This window comes from Arachis ipaensis, chromosome B1 (genome assembly GCF_059453495.1).
Source record: "Arachis ipaensis isolate K30076 ecotype BB chromosome B1, ASM5945349v1, whole genome shotgun sequence".
NCBI classification, from domain to species: domain Eukaryota; kingdom Viridiplantae; phylum Streptophyta; class Magnoliopsida; order Fabales; family Fabaceae; genus Arachis; species Arachis ipaensis.
The window spans coordinates 387,407-406,695 of NC_142436.1; the positions used below are offsets into that span (position 1 = coordinate 387,407).

Genomic DNA, 19,289 nt, shown 5'->3' on the forward strand with positions numbered 1-19,289 from the left:
TTTTTAAAACAATTTTAGACGCAAACAGTAATTTGAGGATTATTCTTTTTAATTTTTGTACAAATTAAATTAGAATTTTATTATTGTTTTAATTTTTGTCTTTCATTTTGCACCAAACAAAATACTAAGATTTATTTTAATCTCCAATTTTTAATTTCTGTCTCTCAATCTCGATCTTTCTATTTCTGTCTCTCCACCAAACGTTACCTAAGAGTCTATTTGTGTCAAGTTCCAAATATTATTGACAGCAATCATATTTTACTTGCAATTTAAATTTTTTTTCCAAACACATTTTATAAATTTTTTTTTATCGGAAATATAGAAAAAAGAAAAGAAAAAAAAAATACAAACAAATGAAAACGAGAGAGAGAGAGAGAGAGAGAGAGAGAGAGGGGTTAAACGAGTTTATTGGCGAAGCGAAGATTGGTTCGCTCAACGAACGCTTCAACGGCAAAATTTCCCGGGCGAAAAAAAGAGGAGGGGGTTCGTGTCTCTCTCTTTGATCTCGTTCTCGCAACAATTCCCTTCATTCCCCCCTCACGCATCCACCATAAGGTTTAGGGTTTCTTAATTTCCATTTTCCTCTTTCAAATTCCCCCTAATTTCTCATTTCGTTACAATTTAGTTTTTTTTTTTGTCCTTTTTGAAAGTTCATTTTGATTGCTATCCTCTTGCATTTTCCGGTTGAGCTTGTTCCCAATTTGATTTGTCCATTTTTCAAAATTCCACCTTTTCCCCCCTTTTTGTTCCTGATTGTTGATGGACATTTCTGGATTTTTTTTTGTTTTTCTTCTTTTGGATGGTACAGACGGTGATTAATTGAAGCGTGAGGAAGTTGCAGCAAGTGGAGGAGAGAGAGAGAGAGAGAGAGAAGAAAAAAGGGGTGGTGTTGTTTGTGTGTTTTAGAGTGATTCAGAAAAAAAGGGGTCCTCAGGTGAAAGATCTGAGGCTTTTAGGTTTTTGAGGGTGTAATCGAAGAAGAAGAAGAAGAAGATGAGCGCTTCAAAGTTCATCAAGTGCGTTACTGTTGGGGATGGAGCTGTGGGCAAAACTTGCTTGCTAATATCCTACACCAGCAACACCTTCCCCACCGTAATTTCTCTTCCTTTCTCACTTTTTCTGTTTTAATTTTTGCCTTTTTTTAATGTATCTGCTGTAAAAATATTTAATTTTTTTCCCTTTTTGAAGTGAGAATTTCCTTGAAAAGTGGATCCCCCACCCCCACCCCCCTTTTTTTTTTCCGGGGTGTTGTGATGATTGTCAAAATTTTGTTGCTCAACTCAAATTGTGAAATGTTACTAAATAAGAATGCTGAGTGACCTCAGGATTCAAAGTGTTCAAGGAAATTTGGAGTATGCCTTTTCTAAGGAGGCAGTGATTTTGAGTTGGGACTGGTTAATTTGGGAAGTTGGGTTGGCAAACAATTAATGAGATGAAGTGAATGGAAATGTCTCTTACTTTAATGGTAAAAAATATGTACACAAATGCATATATCTCCATTTCATGGTGGGGGAGTAATGGAAGATGTCTAATATGTGTAGTAAATGAAATGAAATTGGTTTCCTTGAGAGAGTTTTAATGATTATATATAGGTGAAGAAATCAATGTTTGCCATTCATGTTTGGATTGTTCTGCATATAATGATTTGTTCTTCTTTGAATTTTTTTATTGTATTGTAACCTTGTAATATGATATATCATTTACTTGTACTTATTGAAAAAAGAGAGATGGTTATAATTTTTCTATCTCCTTTTTGCTTGGAAACAGGATTATGTGCCAACTGTGTTCGACAATTTCAGTGCAAATGTTGTTGTCAATGGAGCCACAGTTAATCTCGGTTTGTGGGACACTGCAGGTAATCCTACATATTTACCCTTCTTTTTGGATTTTTATTGTGTTGTTTTGTGAAAGATATTTCTTTTTGGATTTTTATTGTGTTGTTTTGTGGAACAGGGCAAGAGGATTATAACAGACTACGACCTTTGAGTTATCGTGGTGCCGATGTTTTCATATTGGCTTTCTCTCTCATAAGCAAGGCCAGTTATGAAAATGTTTCCAAAAAGGTACTTAGCCTATTGTGTTACTATAATCCTAGTTTTGCAATAGTTTAAATTGTTCTTTTGATATGTATAGAGCTTTCTATACGAGCTATAATGAACAATATTCTGTTTATCTTTACTAAAAGTTGCTGATGAATTGAATATGTGTTGTTTGCTTTTCCAGTGGATCCCAGAATTGAAACATTATGCACCTGGTGTCCCCATCATTTTGGTTGGCACAAAGCTTGGTAAGTTTCTTGCTGTCTATTGTGTACCTCATATTTGTGAGATCATGCATTTCGTCCTTGCTTTCTTCTAGCATGTTAACTGATGTTGATAATCATTTCGGGTTATAAAATGGTAGACTTAATTTTGTGGATTCACTGTTTTCAAGAAAAAGATGGAGGATTGTTACCGCAATTTGCCTCTTATGAGCCTCTTTTGGTAGTTATGGTCATCTTGTTTGTTTCTAATTGGGCATCGTGCTATAACTTTTCAGACTTGTGTCTATGGTCTGGTATGTTTTGCTGGAGCGAATTCATGAATACTTTACATTGACCAGTTTGAAACCTAACAGTTGCTGGGAGGGTCTCATCTGATCATATCTTCTTTAAATTTCATATCGATGGTCTTAGCAGCAAACTTATTAATAACGTTTAAACTTTTAAAAAAATTATTACATACTCAATAAGTCTATATGATGATTGTGCTTAGTTCTGTTTTCTGACTTTTCTCCAATTGCCTGTTATATTAACGACCAGATTGAAAGCACTGGTTGAGTCTAGTGCAGTTTTCATGCTTGACTTTGTATTGGATTGGGAGCTGTGAGATGAAAATGTTTTAATATCTGGCATTAATTTATTGTGTTGTCCATAATATAGTTGTTTGAACTTTTGGATACATTCGCAAATCTGCATATCCAGATGCAACTTATATTTTAACACATTGATTTATCGATATGGAAACGCGGGAGTTATATTTACAAACGATCTAGTAACGATTGTTTTGAATCTTCCTGATCTGAGCATGTTCTATATAATTATAATGTTCTCTCAGCTAAGATGTGCCCTTTATTGTTGTGTTATTTGAAATAAAACAGATCTTCGGGATGACAAGCAGTTCTTCATTGACCATCCTGGTGCCGTACCCATCACTAATGCTCAGGTGAATACTGTTTCTGGCTCCCCTCTAATTGTTCTAAACTCCTATGACACGTTCGTCATCTGTTTTCTTTTTACATAAAATTAAAAATCTGAAATTTACATTTCCTTCCTTGCTTTTAAGGGAGAAGAGCTCAGGAAGCTTATCAATGCACCAGCTTACATTGAATGCAGTTCAAAATCTCAGCAGGTGGATACTTGAATCCTTGTTCTTTGGTTGACGGATTGTATTGGTTAACTATTTCTAGATGTTCTTACAGTTTATAGGATCCTATATTGTATTAAACTTTTTAATCAAGCATTTCTCATTTACATCAATATAGTTTGCACAGTACTTTTGTACAATACAAAGACTTAGTTAAAAACACTAATTATAAGAACCTAATTAGATGGTACTTTGTAGAGCATAATGGTTATTCTAAAATCGATTTTCACGGTTGATGCAGAACGTGAAGGCGGTCTTTGATGCGGCTATTCGAGTCGTTCTTCAACCCCCTAAGCAGAAGAAAAAGAAGGGTAAAGCACAGAAGGCCTGTTCAATATTGTAATTCGACTAGGATTCTAAAGAGAAAGATCCATATATGTCTCCTACTTGTATTTCCTTCCCTCCCTCCTACTTGTATTTCCTTGTCTCCTCTTCCCTTCTTCCTTTTCTTCATTCCCCTTTGCAGTTGAAGAAGTTGGTGTCTATGTGAGTTTATTATCTGTCATATATTCCGAAAGAAGAAAAAAAAAAACTTCCTTGAAGCTTAAGGTTGTTGATGCATTGCATTAGTGGAATTAATTGTGGAAAACTTATTGTCAAAAGTTGCATTTCATGGTTCCAACTTCCAACCCCTTTATTAATGTTTTATGTATTAATATTAATATAAATCTATAAATTAGGATAACCACCTTGTTTGCTTGAGGATACAGAAATATAAATTATTTGTGCATGAATCTCTAATGCTTCCTTAGGTGTCATTTGGTGGTTTTGGAGTTAGTGGGAGCAGTTTTATTTGGTTTCATGCGTTATTTTTTTACTTTAAGGCAAAACAAAAAGACCCTAAAGTATAATATTAGAGTTTGTTTTGGACGTGATATTTCATATTATAGATTAATTTTAATGTATTGACAGTGAAAAATGTTTTTATAGTTGTCTAATCATATTTGTTATTTTGAATAATTATTCACACGGTTAATGTAAAATATAATTATTTTTTATGAAATGGTATTATGTAATTAGATACTCATGTAAAAATTTTTTATTCTAAAGATGTATCAACATTAAATTCATAATATTATAATAACTTAAAAATGATACTAAAAAAGCGTTTTATGAAGTAATCTATGTTGATTGTTCAAAAATTTTAATTGATATTTAAGGTTTTTTTTAAAGTGTCCCATCCCAAGCCTTTAGCTATGCTTGTGAAGCATATCATTTTTCGGCTTTTTATCTGAACTAACCCAAAATAATATTTGTCCAATTGGTCACTACAAACCTAACCCCACTAGATCGTTGCTCTTCAACGTCTGAGGTCAAGTTTTTCAAGTAACACATTTTTATTAAAATAAATTTAAGTGTTATTATGAACTTAACTCAATACTAGGTTGGTTTAGTGATAGATAAACTTATTCCCATGACATTTCTCTTGATTTTGAGCCAAAAAAAAAAAAAAGAATTAATACGTTATTGTTTTTGTCAAAAGTAAGACTTAATGGTGTTACTAAAATAAAAAAAAATGGGCTAGATATGGGCCAAGAAGAGAACATAAGGCCCATAATGATGATGGGCCCACAACCCCGAAGGCATGTTCCCAAAAAATCAGAGAAGCAGATACCCGCGTAATTTCGAAACCCCCGCACTTCGTCTTTCTCACAATTCTAAAATGGTTCCCAATTTCGCTTTACCATCATCACCATGAGCAGCAGAGTCTCTTAGTTAATCCTAAACCGCGAACTCACAATCCTTGATCGAGTTTGTTAGTTCGTTCCTTAGTTAGTTATTATTCAATCAATCAATTAGTTAGTTAGTTAGTTAGTTGTAGGGTTTTTACTTCCTTCAGCAGCTGCTCATGGCAAAACGAAACGGCTTCGTTGTGATCTCTTCCGACGATGAAGGAGGATCCGAGAATCGCTCGTTGAAAGGGAGTAGAACCAGAAGCAGCACCAGAAACTGTAAGAGGCCGAAGTCGAGTTCGAGTTCAACAAGCTCACGTGGAAAGAAGAGGGCTAGAGATTCTGCTTCTCGTTCTCGCCTCTCTAAGCTCCATGAGGTATCCATTTTTTTTATTTGTTTTTTTCTTCAAAGTTTTGCCAATATTTGTCGAAAATGCTAGGTTAGGTTTGTGGACTTCAATTTAAAATTGTTAACTATTGTTTTCTATTTTTTGTGGTGTGACATTATAGTGATAATTTTTTGATACTGTAGTGTGAGTTTGGTATTTTTCTGTTAACATGATAATGCTTGATTGAATGTTAATGTAAAGAATATATTCTGTTTTAAAGTGCCAAAACGAGTTGCATTTCTTTTGGAGGTGTGTTATTTGACTAAATGAGGATGTGTTGAATTGAATTTATTGCAGATCAGCTTATTTGAAGATGACTTCAATGATGTGTTCACAGGGTCAAAGGTATCTGCTGGTATGCTTTCTCTTTGTTCATGTTTCAACACAGGACTTCGTATTTTTATGATGAAGCTGAGAACTTAATTTTGGAATACTGGAAACTCTTTAAGACAGGCATGAGTCAAAGTTCATTGACTTGGAGAAAAAATTTGATTTAATGAATTTAAAAGTTTCTAGTTCACAATCCTATAGTCATGGAAACTTTTTTGTTTTCTGAATCTGTTGTATTCCCCTCTCTCATGAGTCATAACTTTTGCATCAGGTACTAGGAGGAGCATTGGAGAGGATCTGTGGGTTGATAAATACAAGCCCCTTTCTGTGGAAGAACTTGCTGTTCACAAGAAAAAGGTCAAGACACTGATCCTTAAGTTGTTAATTTTGGTGATATAAATGGCGTCTTAATTTGCTCTTTCTGCTTTGTTTTACAGGTTGATGAAGTTAAGATGTGGTTTGATGAAAGGGTGAATCCTTCAAAGGTACATTTAGCAAAAGAGGTTTTAGGATTTTAACTGATGTTTGTGTTTTGTTCTCGGATTATAGAATTTGGGTGATTATAAAAGGAGGACTGATGTTAGTGCCTTGTTTGCAGATTATACAATTTGGGTGGTTAAAAGGAGGATTTTTACTTATTAGAAAAAGGGTCACTTGTTGGCTTTTAGTTATTTTGAGTCACTTTTTCAGTGTTTCTCCATATGAATTGTTTACATTTGGAGTTTAAATTTCTATAGAAATGCTTTCCCCAGAATTTCGTTATACTAATAAACAGTGAATTAAAATTTTTCTGATCCTTAGATACGTAGTGTGTTGTTTGTCTTTTCATATTGTGTTTTTTTTAATCCCCCTCCTTTCTTTTTGTAAACCTACAGGATGTCATCGGAAGTAATGTTCTTGTCATCACTGGACAGGCGGGAGTTGGAAAATCCGTATGTACTCTTCCATTCTCTTGTTAACACCTTTACCCTCCTGCCTTTTTTTATAGACACAACCCGACTCTGGGCAATCTAGATTTGTCGAAATCTGGTGCATGCTAATGTGGCTTGGAATTCTTTTATCAGCATTTTGATTTGTTTCTTATTTGGATTTCCTTCTTTATTTTAGCTACGTATATATGCACATGTTAGTTCAATTATTACTGAATTTCTGCATTTCAGAATTATGAACTTTCCTATGAATTCTACATTGACATTGGAAATTTTATTCTTGTTATGTAGGCTACTATTCATGTAATTGCATCTCACCTGGGCGCAGTAGTATGTGGATGGGACACACCTACGCCTGTACTTTGGCAAGAGCATCTTTACAATTCTGGCGCAGGTGGGTCAAGCTAGTCTACACTTGATAAGTTAGTACGAGAAGAACTTAATTCAATTCTTTTCTGCTTTAGCCTCTCTGATTCTAAACCATGAGGTTCCTTGTGTTAGTGTATGTTCAAAATCAAATGACAGTGTGCATTTGGTTTACAGTCCAAATAGGAAAATGCTTACATTAAATTTTGGAGAAAGGAAAGAGCATTCTAATCAGTTGTACCTAATTACATATTTTCCCCATAATTTTATTTTCTATCGTCAGGAGTAAAATACACATCCAAGTTGGAAGAATTTGAAACTTTTGTTGAGAGAATACGGAAATATGGAGTAATGTCAGCTTCTCTTACAAGCGAGTCAAAGCCATCTGTCATACTTTTAATAGATGACCTTCCCTTGACAAATGGGAAAGCTGCTTTCGGAAGGCTTAAAGATTGCTTGCACCTTTTAGTGCGCTCAGCTCAGGTACCCACAGCAATATTGTTCACCGACTATGGCAATACTGATTCAGCAGATCCCAATGCGCGAAACCTGCATGAACTTCAGCTATCTCTAGAGAGTTCTGGGGCTTGTAAGGTTACTTCCTTGAAAGATTCTCTTGCATTTTTTGACTTCTTGTTAAGAGAATTCTAACCCAACTTTTGGGAAACTTTCAGGTGGCATTCAATCCAATCACTACTAATTCTATTAAGAAGGTTCTCTTTAGAATATGCCAAATGGAGCAGTGTGATATTCCTGCTGACCATGTTGATCTAATAGCAAAAGCCAGTGAAGGTGACATCAGACATGCAATTACTTCGTTACAGTTTTTCTGTCTGAAACCAAATCAAGTCCCTTCCTTTTCTCAATCCGCTGATGCTCTTGGTCCATTACAAGATCACAGTAATACATCTGAAGGATTAGAGGATGGATATTCATTGAATTTTGGCAGAGATGAGACACTTAATTTATTTCATGCCTTGGGGAAGTTTCTACACAATAAGAGGGAGGCTGGTGCTGCAGTAAACTATGGTACTATAATTTGGTGAAAATTGACACTCATATTTTCTTTGGATTGCAGCTTATTCACATTAAGTTGTTTTTCTTATTTTGTAGACCAACATGGCTTTCATATACAAGAAAGATTTTCAAGATTACCTTTAAAAATGGATGTCCCAGAGAAGATTCTTTCTCAAGCCCATGTACAGCCGGGACAGGTTGCTGATTTTCTGCATGAAAATGGTATTTTTCCTGGCCACTTTTTGTTGATGTCCTTTGTGAAAACTTTATAATGAAGATGTTTTATTCCATTATTTATTTTCAGAACCAAAGCCAGTAAGTTTTATTTTTCCCACATTCTGATTTCTTGCAGTTCTGGAGTTTGTGGATGATGAAGCAATAGATGATGCATGTACCGTGTCTACATATCTAGGTGATGCAGACATCCTTCTTTCTAAACTTCGGGGAACGCTATCTAGTTATAATGAAGCAGAGAGCATGCTGCAGTCAGCTGCTGCATCAATTGCTGTGCGCGGGGTTCTGTTTGGAAATTCTCATGTAGTATCATCTAGGTTAGGATATCACTTATATGGATGCGTCTGTTGTGTGAGCAAAATATCTGTTTCTCTGTCATGTTTAATATTGTTGACTTTTACAGGTGGCATGCAATTCGTAGACCAAATCTCTGGCAGGTTGAGAAATCATCACTTTACAACAAGGTGTTTGATTGTGGCCTTTCTTTCTGTAAATTTTAACATCTTCCAATTTCCAATATTGGAGGAGCTCATTTAAAATATGCTACCTGTTCATTTAATTTGAGAGAGAAAAGTAATTTAGAGAGCAGAAATAGAGTATAGTTTTCATCACACTAAAAAATTGTCTTCTGTTCATGATCTTCCATTGCAGGATGAGTTGTTTAGATTGAGAGACTCTGATTGGAAATTGAGTTCTTATAATACATCTGTTATGGCCATGGAGTACATGCCTATGCAAAAACTGCTTGGAGATAGGGCATGTTATCAGGATTCAGTGCAGGACTTGGATATGGAAGATGTTGATGTTGACAAAATGAATTTAGATGCCCAAGAAGATGATGATGATGACATAGAAGATTGGTAGAGATTCTACAATTAAGGAGGTTGACATTTTATTGTCGATTCAAGGACTATGGGGAATGATAAGTTGTGAGTAGTTTTTGTTATCACTGTGATGTAACAACATACGTGTCAAGGTGGTAAAGTGTTAGTCCAATTTCCTGGATTAAATTTTCGGTCTGGGAAAACCATTGTAAATATCAACTTTTATTTTATGAAAGTGTTTTTATTATATCCAAGTTCATGGAACAAATAGGGATCGATAGAAAAATGTTCTATCATTTGTCAAGGTGGTAAAGTGTTAGTCCAATTTCCTGGATTAAATTTTCGGTCTGGGAAAACCATTGTAGATATCAACTTTTATTTTATGAAAGTGTTTTTATTATATCCAAGTTCATGGAACAAATAGGGATCGATAGAAAAATGTTCTATCATTTGTTTTCTATTTCTCAAAGCTCAGAAAGGAAAGGCCATAAAAGAAAAATTGCAACATCCTCAAACTCCCCTATTTCTCATTCAACTATTTGGCGTGAATAGAACAAACTAGATGCAGCAAAGCTACGGAATAATCAAATTAATTTGATTTCAAGATGTATCAACTCAAAATCGGCTTATTACAAAGTCAATGTGCCTGGATTTACAAGGCATAACAAATAAGTAATAGACAAAGTAAACTAATGCAAAATAGTCTACATGCAGCTACTCCTATTCGTAGAACTGCTATAAAAATGTAGCATAAATGCATAATACACTTCATCTTCCTCTAGCATGAAATGAAGTTACTTAAAAAAATGGAGACCAAGTTCATCTCCAACCTAAAAAAAACTATGTTATTTAGGTAATTAAATTATTAAATCAAATTGGTTGGTTTTCAGGCCCTAGGACTCAAAGATAATGTAATATCTTGAAAAACCTTAAGCCTCTTGTCAATCTTGTTCTGGAAAATCCCAGTGCTATTTGTGTCATTTGATGTTGTTGTATGAGACTCATTTGGGGGTCCAAGAATTGCAGAAAGAATAGCATCTTCAAAGTCCTTGTTGTTGGGTAACAAATCTGTTAACTTGTTCTTCTCATCATTATTGTCCTCTAATGATAGCCTCCTTCTTGTTTTGTTCTCTGGCACCTCAATTTCCCTATGCAACTTGTTGTTATTGAGCTCTCCCACATCATTCAACACCCTCATGGATCCTGCAGCATTTCCAGACCTTGTTCTCTTAAGGGTCTCCGAGAAAGGATTCTCAATAGGTGGCTGTGGCATAGGCTCCTTGAAAGACAAAGAAGATTTTGATACATAAAATGGTGGGGCTGCAACATTGAGTGAGTTATTCCCCAACATGGCACTAACAAGTTTGGTACTTTTCTGCATTGGTGGTGGTGCTGGATTTATTGTTGTTATGTTGGAATTGATGTTTTCATCGGCGAATTCATCCTGTGCTGCTGCCTTATTGTTCATCATTGATGATGGCATCATGCTTGTATGATGATCCTTACAAGGCTGAGGCTGCCAAATTGATGATGAACCCAAGAAAGCCTCAAAGAGTCTCTTCTGTTCAATCCTATCACCATTTCCTTTGCTCATCATCTCGGATTCGAGGTCTTTGAGCATTTGCTGTGCCCTTTCATAGGCCTTGAGATGGGAATCTGAGCCTCTTGGGCCGTCCGGGACAGCCGGTTTCACTCTAAAGAGGGTCTCTTTCGCCTCGCTTATCCTCCCTTGCTTCATCAGACAGATGCCTAGATTGCACATCTTGTTGTTGTCTGGAGCTATCGATAGCGCGCGCCGATAGGCCTCTTCTGCTTCTACATAGTTGTTCTGCTGCATCAATGCCCATCCCAAGTTCCCCTACACATTCACAACAACAAATTCAGCTCAGTTTCATGTAATTTGTGATGGAAAAATTCACTTAATCACAATGCATATCAAATAGAGATATAAAAAAAAAAGGAAAAGAAAACAAAGTATTCCCAAGTTAAGTGATCACAAGGACACATAAATATAAGAATCAAAATAAATAAATGACACAAGTTAAAATTGAGACTCTGAAGTTTACAATTTTCTTCATACCAGTAACCTTGTGGCTTCTTGTTCCACAGATACTTGAAACTTTTTCCCTTGAGATCTAGCAGTCTTTGTACGCTTGCCATTGAAAGCCAAACCTTGTTGAATCAAGAACAGCTTGTGCTTCAATAGACCAATTTGATCATCAAGTCTACCACATCTCTGTGAAGAAAACAAGATTCAACATTGAGTTTTTCAGCATTGCTAGTGAACAATGTTGAAGGACTAACACTTACGAAACTAGAAACAATTAAATACACTGGTGCACATTGGATGCATCATCATCATCATCTTAATAATAATTACCTTGTAAAGATCCAAGAGGATGTTATCAAGGGATTCTTGTGCTTGATCAGAGCATCTACTTCGAAGAGATTTAATGGCTTCGATGGCTTCTTCGGCCCGGTTCTGCTGCTTCATCACAATTGCCATGTCTTTCAAAGCACTATCTACTCTATCTCCGGCATTAATGGCTGCCCAAAACAGTGGAATTGCTCTCTCTGGATCCTTATCCACCAACTGAAACAAAGAAAAAAAAAGAATTAGATAAAAAAAAATCATAATTAGGTTGGAGCATTTTATGAATCAAACACCAAGAAAGAAGCAAGTTAACCAAGATCCTAACCTGAACATTTTTTGCTCTAACATAGGGACTGTCACCAACGGGAACCTTGTGAGTGACGTGGAAGGATTCGGAGCGTGTTCTTGAAACCCCGAGAGGCTTCGCCGGCGACGAAGGTGCAGACTTTGTTGGTCTGAATCCTGGGGGAGCATTCCACATATCTTGCAACATTATTATCAAAACTGAAAGGAAAAAAAAAAGATAAATTCTTTTCTTCTTTTTGTTTCTGTTGAGAGAAGATAGAGTAGAACAGTGTTGAAAATGAAGAAGCAGAAGAATGAGTGATTAGAAGAAGAAAAAGCAGAGAGAAGAGAGTGTGGGATTGTTCATGCGGATGAGTTCAGGTTTTTAAGTTTTTGAAAATTGAGTAGCCGTTAGAAAGTAGCCGTTGGAAGATGTAATATTAGATTTAGCGGCGTTAACACGTTCGGGTTGCTCATACCTTAAATAACTTTGCATAATTTTTTTCTTCTAATATCGGAAAAAATTGCACAGTTTTTTAATCTATTTAATAAAAAATAATGTTGTCTTAATTTCTAAAATGTAAATTTGTTTTTTGTTATTAAAATGAGAATACATTAGTGCATTTATATTTGATTATTGTAATTAACATTCTTAGATTAATATTTTCATTACTTTTATTTAATTATTCATAAGTTTTTTTTGGGCACATGAAATATTTTTAGTTGTTGACTATATAGTTTTCAAGTATATTTTTATTTTATTCATTCCAATATGGCATAAAAAGAAATTATAACAGTATTTAATTATTTATTGAGATAAGTAAATAATTTTGGTTATTCATATTTTTAATAAAAATTTGACATCCTATATAATAGCCTATGTAATATCGTATATCATTATCGAATTTTTTTATGTATTGTGGTTTATTATATAAATAGTAAATGAATACTAAAAAAAATTATTAACGAATAAATAAATACTTACAATTTGTAAGACTTTTGAAATATACATGGTTTAGTAGGATACTTTTATTAATTTCACCAATACATAATTCTGTCCTAGTTTTTTCTTCTTCTTTAGATTGATAGTATATACAAACAAAATCCTATTATTATTATTATTATTATTAAATAGAAAGATAACTTTTAGCAATATCTAAATATTGATGTGCATTTAACTAATTAATAAAATGATTAAAATCTCATTTTTTTTCCATATCTTCCGGGGAAAAAAAACCTAAAGAGAAGATCTAGGGTATTTATAATGACAGTAACATAATTTTATGAGTTCTACCAGAAAAAAAAAACATAATTTTATGAGAAAAAAAACTTCAAAATTTTTACAAAAAACTCATTAAACAAAAGTTATTTGTAAGGTAACACTTTTTGGTAATCAACCTTGTGCTTAAGAAGAAAATGGATAATATATTTTCCAAGAAACAAAACATTATTACACTTTTATAAAAACTATGAGACACTACACAAAAGGATAACATAACTTGTGTACCAATGCAAAGATGCAGAACAGTGCTTCTAAGGAACCACATATGAACAACATCAACAAAGGAAATCTTGTCACATAAAGTGAGATCAACTACATAGATCAAATCAGATAGGACATGAAAAGTAGTCATAATTCTACTTCTTAAACAATAACTATGACAATTAGCAACTACAGTGCGCGGAAACTGTCAACTTTATCAAGTCTAGCTGTTCCTGAACTTGATGACTCCCCCATTGCATCGGGAGAGGCTGCGACCTGCGTTGATTCTCTATTTAACGAAGTTGGCATACCTGAAATCTCCTGAAAGTGATAAATGGCATTTATGAAAGGATGGAAAGCATAGATAACTAAACAAGTGTTACAACAGGCACAGGGATGTTGTCTCATACCTTCATCAAATGTAACCTCAAATCACAGGGTCGAACCTGGTTTCCAATGGATGCCATCACGAATTTCGAGTATTGAAACAATACATCAGCAGCAGCTTGCTTTTTCTCTTCTACCTGAAAAACCAAATTCAGTTCAGTTCTTTCACAAAAATTGTTCAAAGTGAATGCAATTACTCGCTCCACAGACTGCGACCGGTAAGATGGAAACCCAAAGGGGAAGGAGAAAGAAACCAATGCTTTTTTCCCCAAAATCACAAGCTATTTTGAATTCCAAGTATTGGAGTTGTTGTTAATGCTCAAGACCAAAACTTCTCTATCAATTCATACATTTAAGGTATATTGTTTTATTTGACATGTAAGAACAGAAGCATCACTTTTTTCCTACTATTTATCTCCCAAGCTTTCAAAAAAGATAGCTTTCCATGGCAATAACAAACACTAAAGCAAGAATCAGAATCGAAAAAGCAAATCCCGAGTCAAACATCATACAAGATTCTGAGTTAATGCTTACTGAAATTCAGGGGAACTTAACTATCTTGCCATCATATGTATGATCAGGTAAGAGATAAAGCATAGCTTCAAACCAAACCACCAACCAGAATCAGAATAAGTCACATCAACACTTAGCTTCAAACAATGATTCTCATTTCCAAAAACTGTAACTGAAATAAATTATCCATATGCTTATCTTCCCATCCTTATGAACTAGTACCATCAAGAATCACAATTAAAATGTGTTTGAGACTTTTGAGGTGCAAGTGTGCAACCTCTTACAAACATAAATTATATGGAAAATTCTAAGAGGTTTACTATCTTCCATGAATGAACCCAAAACTCTAACCCTAGCAAAATTAATGAAATTCTCTCAAGAGTTATCATTCAGCTGGAAAAGGAAAAGAGCAAAGGCAAGCATAAACTAACAGATTCATAGCTCAAAGCGAACAATTGATCCAAAACAATCAGAACGATAACCAAAAATGATGCGAGAAACTGAAAATTGACGTATTCACAGGAAATGGTATCAACGAGATCGACAGAATATACTGAATCAAAGAAAACAAATACGAAATTAGGGGTTTTTACTTTTGAAAGCATTTAAAAATAGGAAATTTCGAATTTTTACTTTAATTATTATCTTGAATGAATTTAGGGGAAAAGGAAAAAAGAACAACAGAGAACCTCGTAATCTTCGATCATGGCGGGCGTATGTATGGCAAAATCTGAAGATGTTCCTTCCTCTTGATGCTGTCGATGAAGTTCTTCAATTATATTCTTGTGGAGATTGTTTATGTATACATAAAATAATAACTAGCTCTATTACCAACTGGCCTATTAGCTCAGTTGGTTAGAGCGTCGTGCTAATAACGCAAAGGTCGCAGGTTCGAGACCTGCATGGGCCATTTTACAATTTTATTCTTCCTTTTACAATTTTGCCACTTCTAGTCCATTTTTCTCCCTTCCTATAACTATCAGAATGATATTACTCCCTATTTTGACTCGCTTAATTCATTGATTTTAATCATAAAAAGGCAATGATAATTTCTTGGTAAAGTACATATAAACTTCATGAAGTAAAACTGCTGCACTGGGTATTCAGTAACGAAGACAAACTACTACAACTGAATTTCGAAGAAAGAATGTACGATGAATATTCAAGACCAAATATTGTTGATGCATTAAAGCTCTTGATTACTCTTGATTACTTGTTGATGCATTCAAGACCTAATAATCTAATTTAGTTAATGCATTAAAGCTCTTGATTACTCTTATATTCTGGTTAATATGAACTTCTACTAAATATTGTTGTATGCCATAACTCAAACTGTTTATATACTAGTTGCTAGTGCCTGTCAGATCATGGTTCAACACAAAACTCAATTTGTGACGATATAAATTAAATTCTATATGATTTGACCCACAAATAATTAAGCACTCATTTTGTGTGGACCAATAGCACCTACAAGAACAATTCATGAGAAAAATTGAAAAAGAAAAACATAAGTAAATAAATGTCTCCTCAAACGATCTTTCTTTGCAGCCTCAGCAGCTGTTTTTCTTTTGTTTCAATATTAGCCACAGTGGCTTTAATTTTTGTTCACTAAAGTACGGCCAACACCTAGTAAGAACATTGATCGCATAATACAAAACAAAAGAAACAGAAAATTCATGTCTCCTTAGGAGGAGCTTTCTTTGCGGCCTCAGCTGCTGCTTTCTCGGCTTCAATCTCGGCCACAATAGCATCGATTTCGGCTTCCTCAAGTTGACGCAAGCCTTGCTCTTTCGTCATCACAGCAACTTCAATGTTCTTGCCTCCGCTCTCAACGACCTTATTTCATACACCAAGAAGGAAAAGTCATAAGTGAAACAGTCATTATTGATTTATCCAGTTCCATATAAGATGAGTTACTAGCTCACACAAGCACTGTAATCATTCAAAACACATAAAAGAATCACTTATGACGATTCTATTGTTAGGTCGTGTCAAGCCAGTGTACAACCATCAGATTTATCAGGTTTGATTGTAAATTTGTCAAACAATATATGAAGAATCTGGCAGATGATTAAAGTAATAATGTGACTCCCTCTTGCAATCATGTACTATACACATCCTAATATAATTGCTTAAAAGTTCTGGGCTGTGTCGCAGCATAACAATTAAGGAACCCCTCACATAAATATTTTGCTTTTTAAGAACAAATTATCAGACAAGTGCTTGCTTTAGTCAATATATTATCAACCCACTAAATGATATTAGTGGATTTTTAAAGAATTCTTAAGTATAATTCAGTCGAACAAAACAAACAATTAACTGGAAAAATGGATAATGATGAAACTTTTGAGGCTAATACTACTTACCATCATCAACACTTATAACAAGCTGAAGTAAGGAAATATTAGATTGGATGCCTGAAATGATTTCATGATACTCACACAATTGTTTTTAATAAAACAACTGAAAAATAAAACTATTTAGTATTTACATGAATAAATTGCTAGATTATGTACCACATAGTTTGCCAGAACATGCATCAAGGACAAAGACTTGAAAGATTGGTACATTTTATGTAAGCAGAAAGGTTAGGCATGATTTCTGTATTGGAAAAATGAATGTAAACTCATAATTGAAGAAACCCTTTTAAATTCAAAGCATCATAAGATAGACACATGCAAAGAACAAAGGAGAAGAGTTCCCTTTAGCATTTGAAAGAAGAAAAACCTTCAAAATATTGCAGCAAGAAACCAAGATACATAATAAATTCAAGTATGCTTCCACCAAGACGAAAAGAACAAATGACCTCACCTCAAGCAATGCTCGGATAGCCAATTTTATGGTTTCTTGGCCAGAAACTTCCTTGTAGTTCTTCTCTAGGAACTCCCGGATGGAATTTGAGTTTCTACCAGTTGCGTTGGCTTTCCAAGCTGAGAATGTGCCAGAAGGATCCGTTTGGTACAGGGATGGTGTACCAGTGTATGGATCAAAACCAACAATCAAGGTTGAAAGGCCAAAGGGCCGAACACCACCACTTTGTGTGTACTTCTGCTGAAGACCTGCAATGTAACGAGTTATGTACTCTACCGTCACTGGATCCTCGACAGTAAGCCTATGGCTTTGACATTCAACTCTTGCCCTGTTTATAAGGACACGTGCATCAGCTTTTAGTCCTGCACAAGCAAGAGCAATGTGATCGTCCAGATTGACAATCTTCCTCACCGTTCTGCAAAAATATAATGCAACATAATGGTGAGACAAGTAAACACCATACTATCTCCTATATTGCTATATATAGCACACAACAGAAACTGCAAAACTCAATTCTTTGAGTGCTTCTAAAGAGGAGCTAACAATTCTTGCAAAGCATTGAGGGTTGTGGCAAAAGCATCTTAAAGGCCTTCCTGAAACTAAGAAATTACTTCACATCAAAAGTCCAAACACTACCGAAGGGATCCAATATTCTCAAACCTAGTCATTAGTGATCAAATTATATGCTAACCAAGCAACAGAAAGGTTTCAAAATGGAGCATTATACAACAAAATCAACCTATATATGTTCTATATCATACTTCAAAGCTAAAACAACATTTCTCTGCAAAATCATCCCAAAAATATCTACATTCTAGTGAGCATCCAAGTAAAATCAGCATATCAACACTGAAGTCAACATAGAATGCCTAATTAGAGAAAGTTCCAAATAAACATAAACCCTAGAAGCCATTCTCGGTACCAAAGGGATCTATCATCTATCTACCCTACAAAAATGTACTCAGCAAGATCACACCCCAGAAAGCCTAACCACAATAATTATCACAATAACAATTAGAAATACATTAGAAAAATTGAATCACAGAACTAGTAATTGGGGAGTGGAGGGTCCGAAAGATCACCATTTCAGGCAAAGTAAGAAAATTTCGGAGAGGGATTTTATGAAAAGTCGCAAACTTTGGGAACAAAAGTTTAAAATATAGGATTAGGGTTATGGTGTTACCTGGAGTCTTGGAGCTTGGCGGTGGATTTCTTCTCGACGCCGAGCACGACGTTGTCGGTGCCACGGACTCCAACGGCGGCGTTGCCCTTGCGGACGGCCTCGAGAGCGTATTCGACCTGGAAGAGGTGGCCGTCCGGCGAGAAGACGGTGATAGCTCTGTCGTACCTAGCCATGGGTGGTGGTGCGATTCAAATCTGTGTTGTTTAGTCAAAAAGGTTTCTTCTTTCTTTGCTTTGCTTTGTGTTTTAATTTGCTGATTCTTCTGTTGAGTGTGATGATGCAGTAGCAGCTGCTTAGGGAACAAGTATACTATAACACATTAACACTATTATTCTTATTGGGCTTTTTGGTCCTTTATTGGGCCTTCAATTTTTTGGTATTATGGGTCCATCTTTGCTTGCCAATTCCCCAACCACTGGCTCAATACTATTAACAAATTTTCTATAACCAGCTTGAATTGATAGAGTAGTCAGTCTACTCGTCTACTTAAATAAGTATCGGGTGTTCAAATTCTGTTTTGTGCATGCAATAATTTATTAGTTTAAAGAGTATTTCCTTACAAAAAGAAATTGTGAATGGAGTTTAGATCTAAAAGATATCGTGGGCAACAAAAAAATTTTCTATCGAAAAAAGTTTAAAGAGTATTTCCTGACAAAAAAGAAAGAGTATTTGGTTTGTATTTTTTATTTTTAATATTTTTATTTTATAGAATTTCATTTTTTTTTATTTTATAAAATCTTTAAAAAATAGAAAATACTAAATATGATAACAGAAAATAAAAATACAAATCAAATAATAACTAGTTCATTGAACTGAAAAAAAAAGTTTAACTAATTTAACTATGATGTGTGGTATGGTGTGGTGTGGCAAAGCTTGTTTTGTTCACTAATTATGTGGTTGGGAATTTGATTATTACTTATAGAAATAAAAAATATCTATGATAAATTATTTACTTAAAAGTTTTTACATTCATTGAGATTATATATGAGTCATTTATCAAAGTCCACCTTTCATTGTTAATGAAAATTGAGCTCATATCCTTGTAAAATATAAGATCATTATTACAAACCTTGTTAAGCATATATGG

General features: G+C 34.6%; 5 protein-coding genes and 1 non-coding gene across 8 annotated transcripts; 3 read left to right on the plus strand and 3 right to left on the minus strand.

Annotated features, from left to right (window-relative positions):
• The first annotated feature begins 326 nt into the window (after positions 1 to 326).
• On the plus strand, positions 327 to 4,026 carry LOC107638170 (rac-like GTP-binding protein RHO1). The gene is made up of 8 exons (XM_088500728.1): positions 327 to 555; positions 809 to 1,092; positions 1,768 to 1,855; positions 1,954 to 2,063; positions 2,224 to 2,287; positions 3,139 to 3,203; positions 3,324 to 3,389; positions 3,646 to 4,026. The coding sequence occupies exons 2-8, from the start codon at positions 994 to 996 to the stop codon at positions 3,745 to 3,747; spliced, it is 594 nt and encodes a 197-aa protein (XP_088356854.1). The 5' UTR covers positions 327 to 555; positions 809 to 993; the 3' UTR covers positions 3,748 to 4,026.
• A 991-nt stretch (positions 4,027 to 5,017) lies between these two features.
• On the plus strand, positions 5,018 to 9,566 carry ATRAD17 (RADIATION SENSITIVE 17). Of its 3 annotated transcripts, XR_015900792.1 has the most exons (13): positions 5,022 to 5,454; positions 5,764 to 5,821; positions 6,068 to 6,153; positions 6,234 to 6,281; positions 6,672 to 6,728; positions 7,017 to 7,119; positions 7,375 to 7,685; positions 7,766 to 8,120; positions 8,205 to 8,330; positions 8,461 to 8,659; positions 8,746 to 8,806; positions 8,994 to 9,318; positions 9,472 to 9,566. XR_015900792.1 is itself a non-coding variant. In XM_088500718.1 (12 exons), the coding sequence occupies exons 1-12, from the start codon at positions 5,254 to 5,256 to the stop codon at positions 9,204 to 9,206; spliced, it is 1,818 nt and encodes a 605-aa protein (XP_088356844.1). In that variant the 5' UTR covers positions 5,018 to 5,253; the 3' UTR covers positions 9,207 to 9,434. The 3 variants fall into 3 exon arrangements, 2 of the variants coding, with proteins under 2 accessions (XP_088356844.1, XP_088356845.1); XM_088500718.1 differs by lacking the exon at positions 9,472 to 9,566 and having other exon boundaries at positions 5,018 to 5,454; positions 8,994 to 9,434; XM_088500719.1 differs by lacking the exon at positions 9,472 to 9,566 and having other exon boundaries at positions 5,018 to 5,454; positions 5,764 to 5,811; positions 8,994 to 9,434.
• A 166-nt stretch (positions 9,567 to 9,732) lies between these two features.
• Positions 9,733 to 12,186, minus strand: LOC107639027 (Tetratricopeptide repeat (TPR)-like superfamily protein). The gene is made up of 4 exons (XM_016342773.3): positions 11,866 to 12,186; positions 11,547 to 11,759; positions 11,247 to 11,402; positions 9,733 to 11,024 (listed from the first exon to the last, which is right to left on the minus strand). The coding sequence occupies exons 1-4, from the start codon at positions 12,031 to 12,033 to the stop codon at positions 10,053 to 10,055; spliced, it is 1,509 nt and encodes a 502-aa protein (XP_016198259.1). The 5' UTR covers positions 12,034 to 12,186; the 3' UTR covers positions 9,733 to 10,052.
• Positions 12,187 to 13,208: 1,022 nt separating this feature from the next.
• Positions 13,209 to 15,049, minus strand: LOC107639832 (uncharacterized). Its single transcript, XM_016343684.3, has 3 exons — positions 14,898 to 15,049; positions 13,719 to 13,832; positions 13,209 to 13,629 (listed from the first exon to the last, which is right to left on the minus strand). Exons 1-3 carry the CDS (start codon positions 14,913 to 14,915, stop codon positions 13,498 to 13,500), a joined length of 264 nt encoding a protein of 87 aa, XP_016199170.1. The 5' UTR covers positions 14,916 to 15,049; the 3' UTR covers positions 13,209 to 13,497.
• TRNAI-AAU (transfer RNA isoleucine (anticodon AAU)) lies at positions 15,045 to 15,118 on the plus strand. The gene has a single exon. It is a non-coding gene; the product is annotated as a tRNA-Ile (tRNA).
• Positions 15,119 to 15,700: 582 nt separating this feature from the next.
• Positions 15,701 to 18,520, minus strand: PAD2 (proteasome alpha subunit D2). The gene is made up of 3 exons (XM_016344412.3): positions 18,203 to 18,520; positions 17,020 to 17,434; positions 15,701 to 16,044 (listed from the first exon to the last, which is right to left on the minus strand). The coding sequence occupies exons 1-3, from the start codon at positions 18,373 to 18,375 to the stop codon at positions 15,883 to 15,885; spliced, it is 750 nt and encodes a 249-aa protein (XP_016199898.1). The 5' UTR covers positions 18,376 to 18,520; the 3' UTR covers positions 15,701 to 15,882.
• Between the last annotated feature and the right edge of the window lie 769 nt (positions 18,521 to 19,289).

Excerpts from the sequence above, each read along its gene's own strand:
- PAD2 (XM_016344412.3), bottom strand. The coding sequence starts at position 18,375 with ATGGCTAGGTACGACAGAGCTATCACCGTCTTCTCGCCGGACGGCCAC. Across the intron at positions 17,435-18,202 it reads GCCAAGCTCCAAGACTCCAG|AACGGTGAGGAAGATTGTCA; the intron begins GTAACACCATAA and ends ATATTTTTGCAG. Across the intron at positions 16,045-17,019 it reads CTATCCGAGCATTGCTTGAG|GTCGTTGAGAGCGGAGGCAA; the intron begins GTGAGGTCATTT and ends GTATGAAATAAG.
- ATRAD17 (XM_088500718.1), top strand. The coding sequence starts at position 5,254 with ATGGCAAAACGAAACGGCTTCGTTGTGATCTCTTCCGACGATGAAGGA. Across the intron at positions 5,455-5,763 it reads GCCTCTCTAAGCTCCATGAG|ATCAGCTTATTTGAAGATGA; the intron begins GTATCCATTTTT and ends AATTTATTGCAG. Across the intron at positions 8,121-8,204 it reads TGGTGCTGCAGTAAACTATG|ACCAACATGGCTTTCATATA; the intron begins GTACTATAATTT and ends CTTATTTTGTAG.
- LOC107638170 (XM_088500728.1), top strand. The coding sequence starts at position 994 with ATGAGCGCTTCAAAGTTCATCAAGTGCGTTACTGTTGGGGATGGAGCT. Across the intron at positions 1,093-1,767 it reads CCAGCAACACCTTCCCCACC|GATTATGTGCCAACTGTGTT; the intron begins GTAATTTCTCTT and ends GCTTGGAAACAG. Across the intron at positions 1,856-1,953 it reads CGGTTTGTGGGACACTGCAG|GGCAAGAGGATTATAACAGA; the intron begins GTAATCCTACAT and ends TTTGTGGAACAG.
- LOC107639832 (XM_016343684.3), bottom strand. Across the intron at positions 13,630-13,718 it reads TGAGGTTACATTTGATGAAG|GAGATTTCAGGTATGCCAAC; the intron begins GTATGAGACAAC and ends TATCACTTTCAG.
- LOC107639027 (XM_016342773.3), bottom strand. The coding sequence starts at position 12,033 with ATGTTGCAAGATATGTGGAATGCTCCCCCAGGATTCAGACCAACAAAG. Across the intron at positions 11,760-11,865 it reads TTAGAGCAAAAAATGTTCAG|TTGGTGGATAAGGATCCAGA; the intron begins GTTAGGATCTTG and ends TCTTTGTTTCAG. Across the intron at positions 11,025-11,246 it reads AAGAAGCCACAAGGTTACTG|GGGAACTTGGGATGGGCATT; the intron begins GTATGAAGAAAA and ends GTGAATGTGTAG.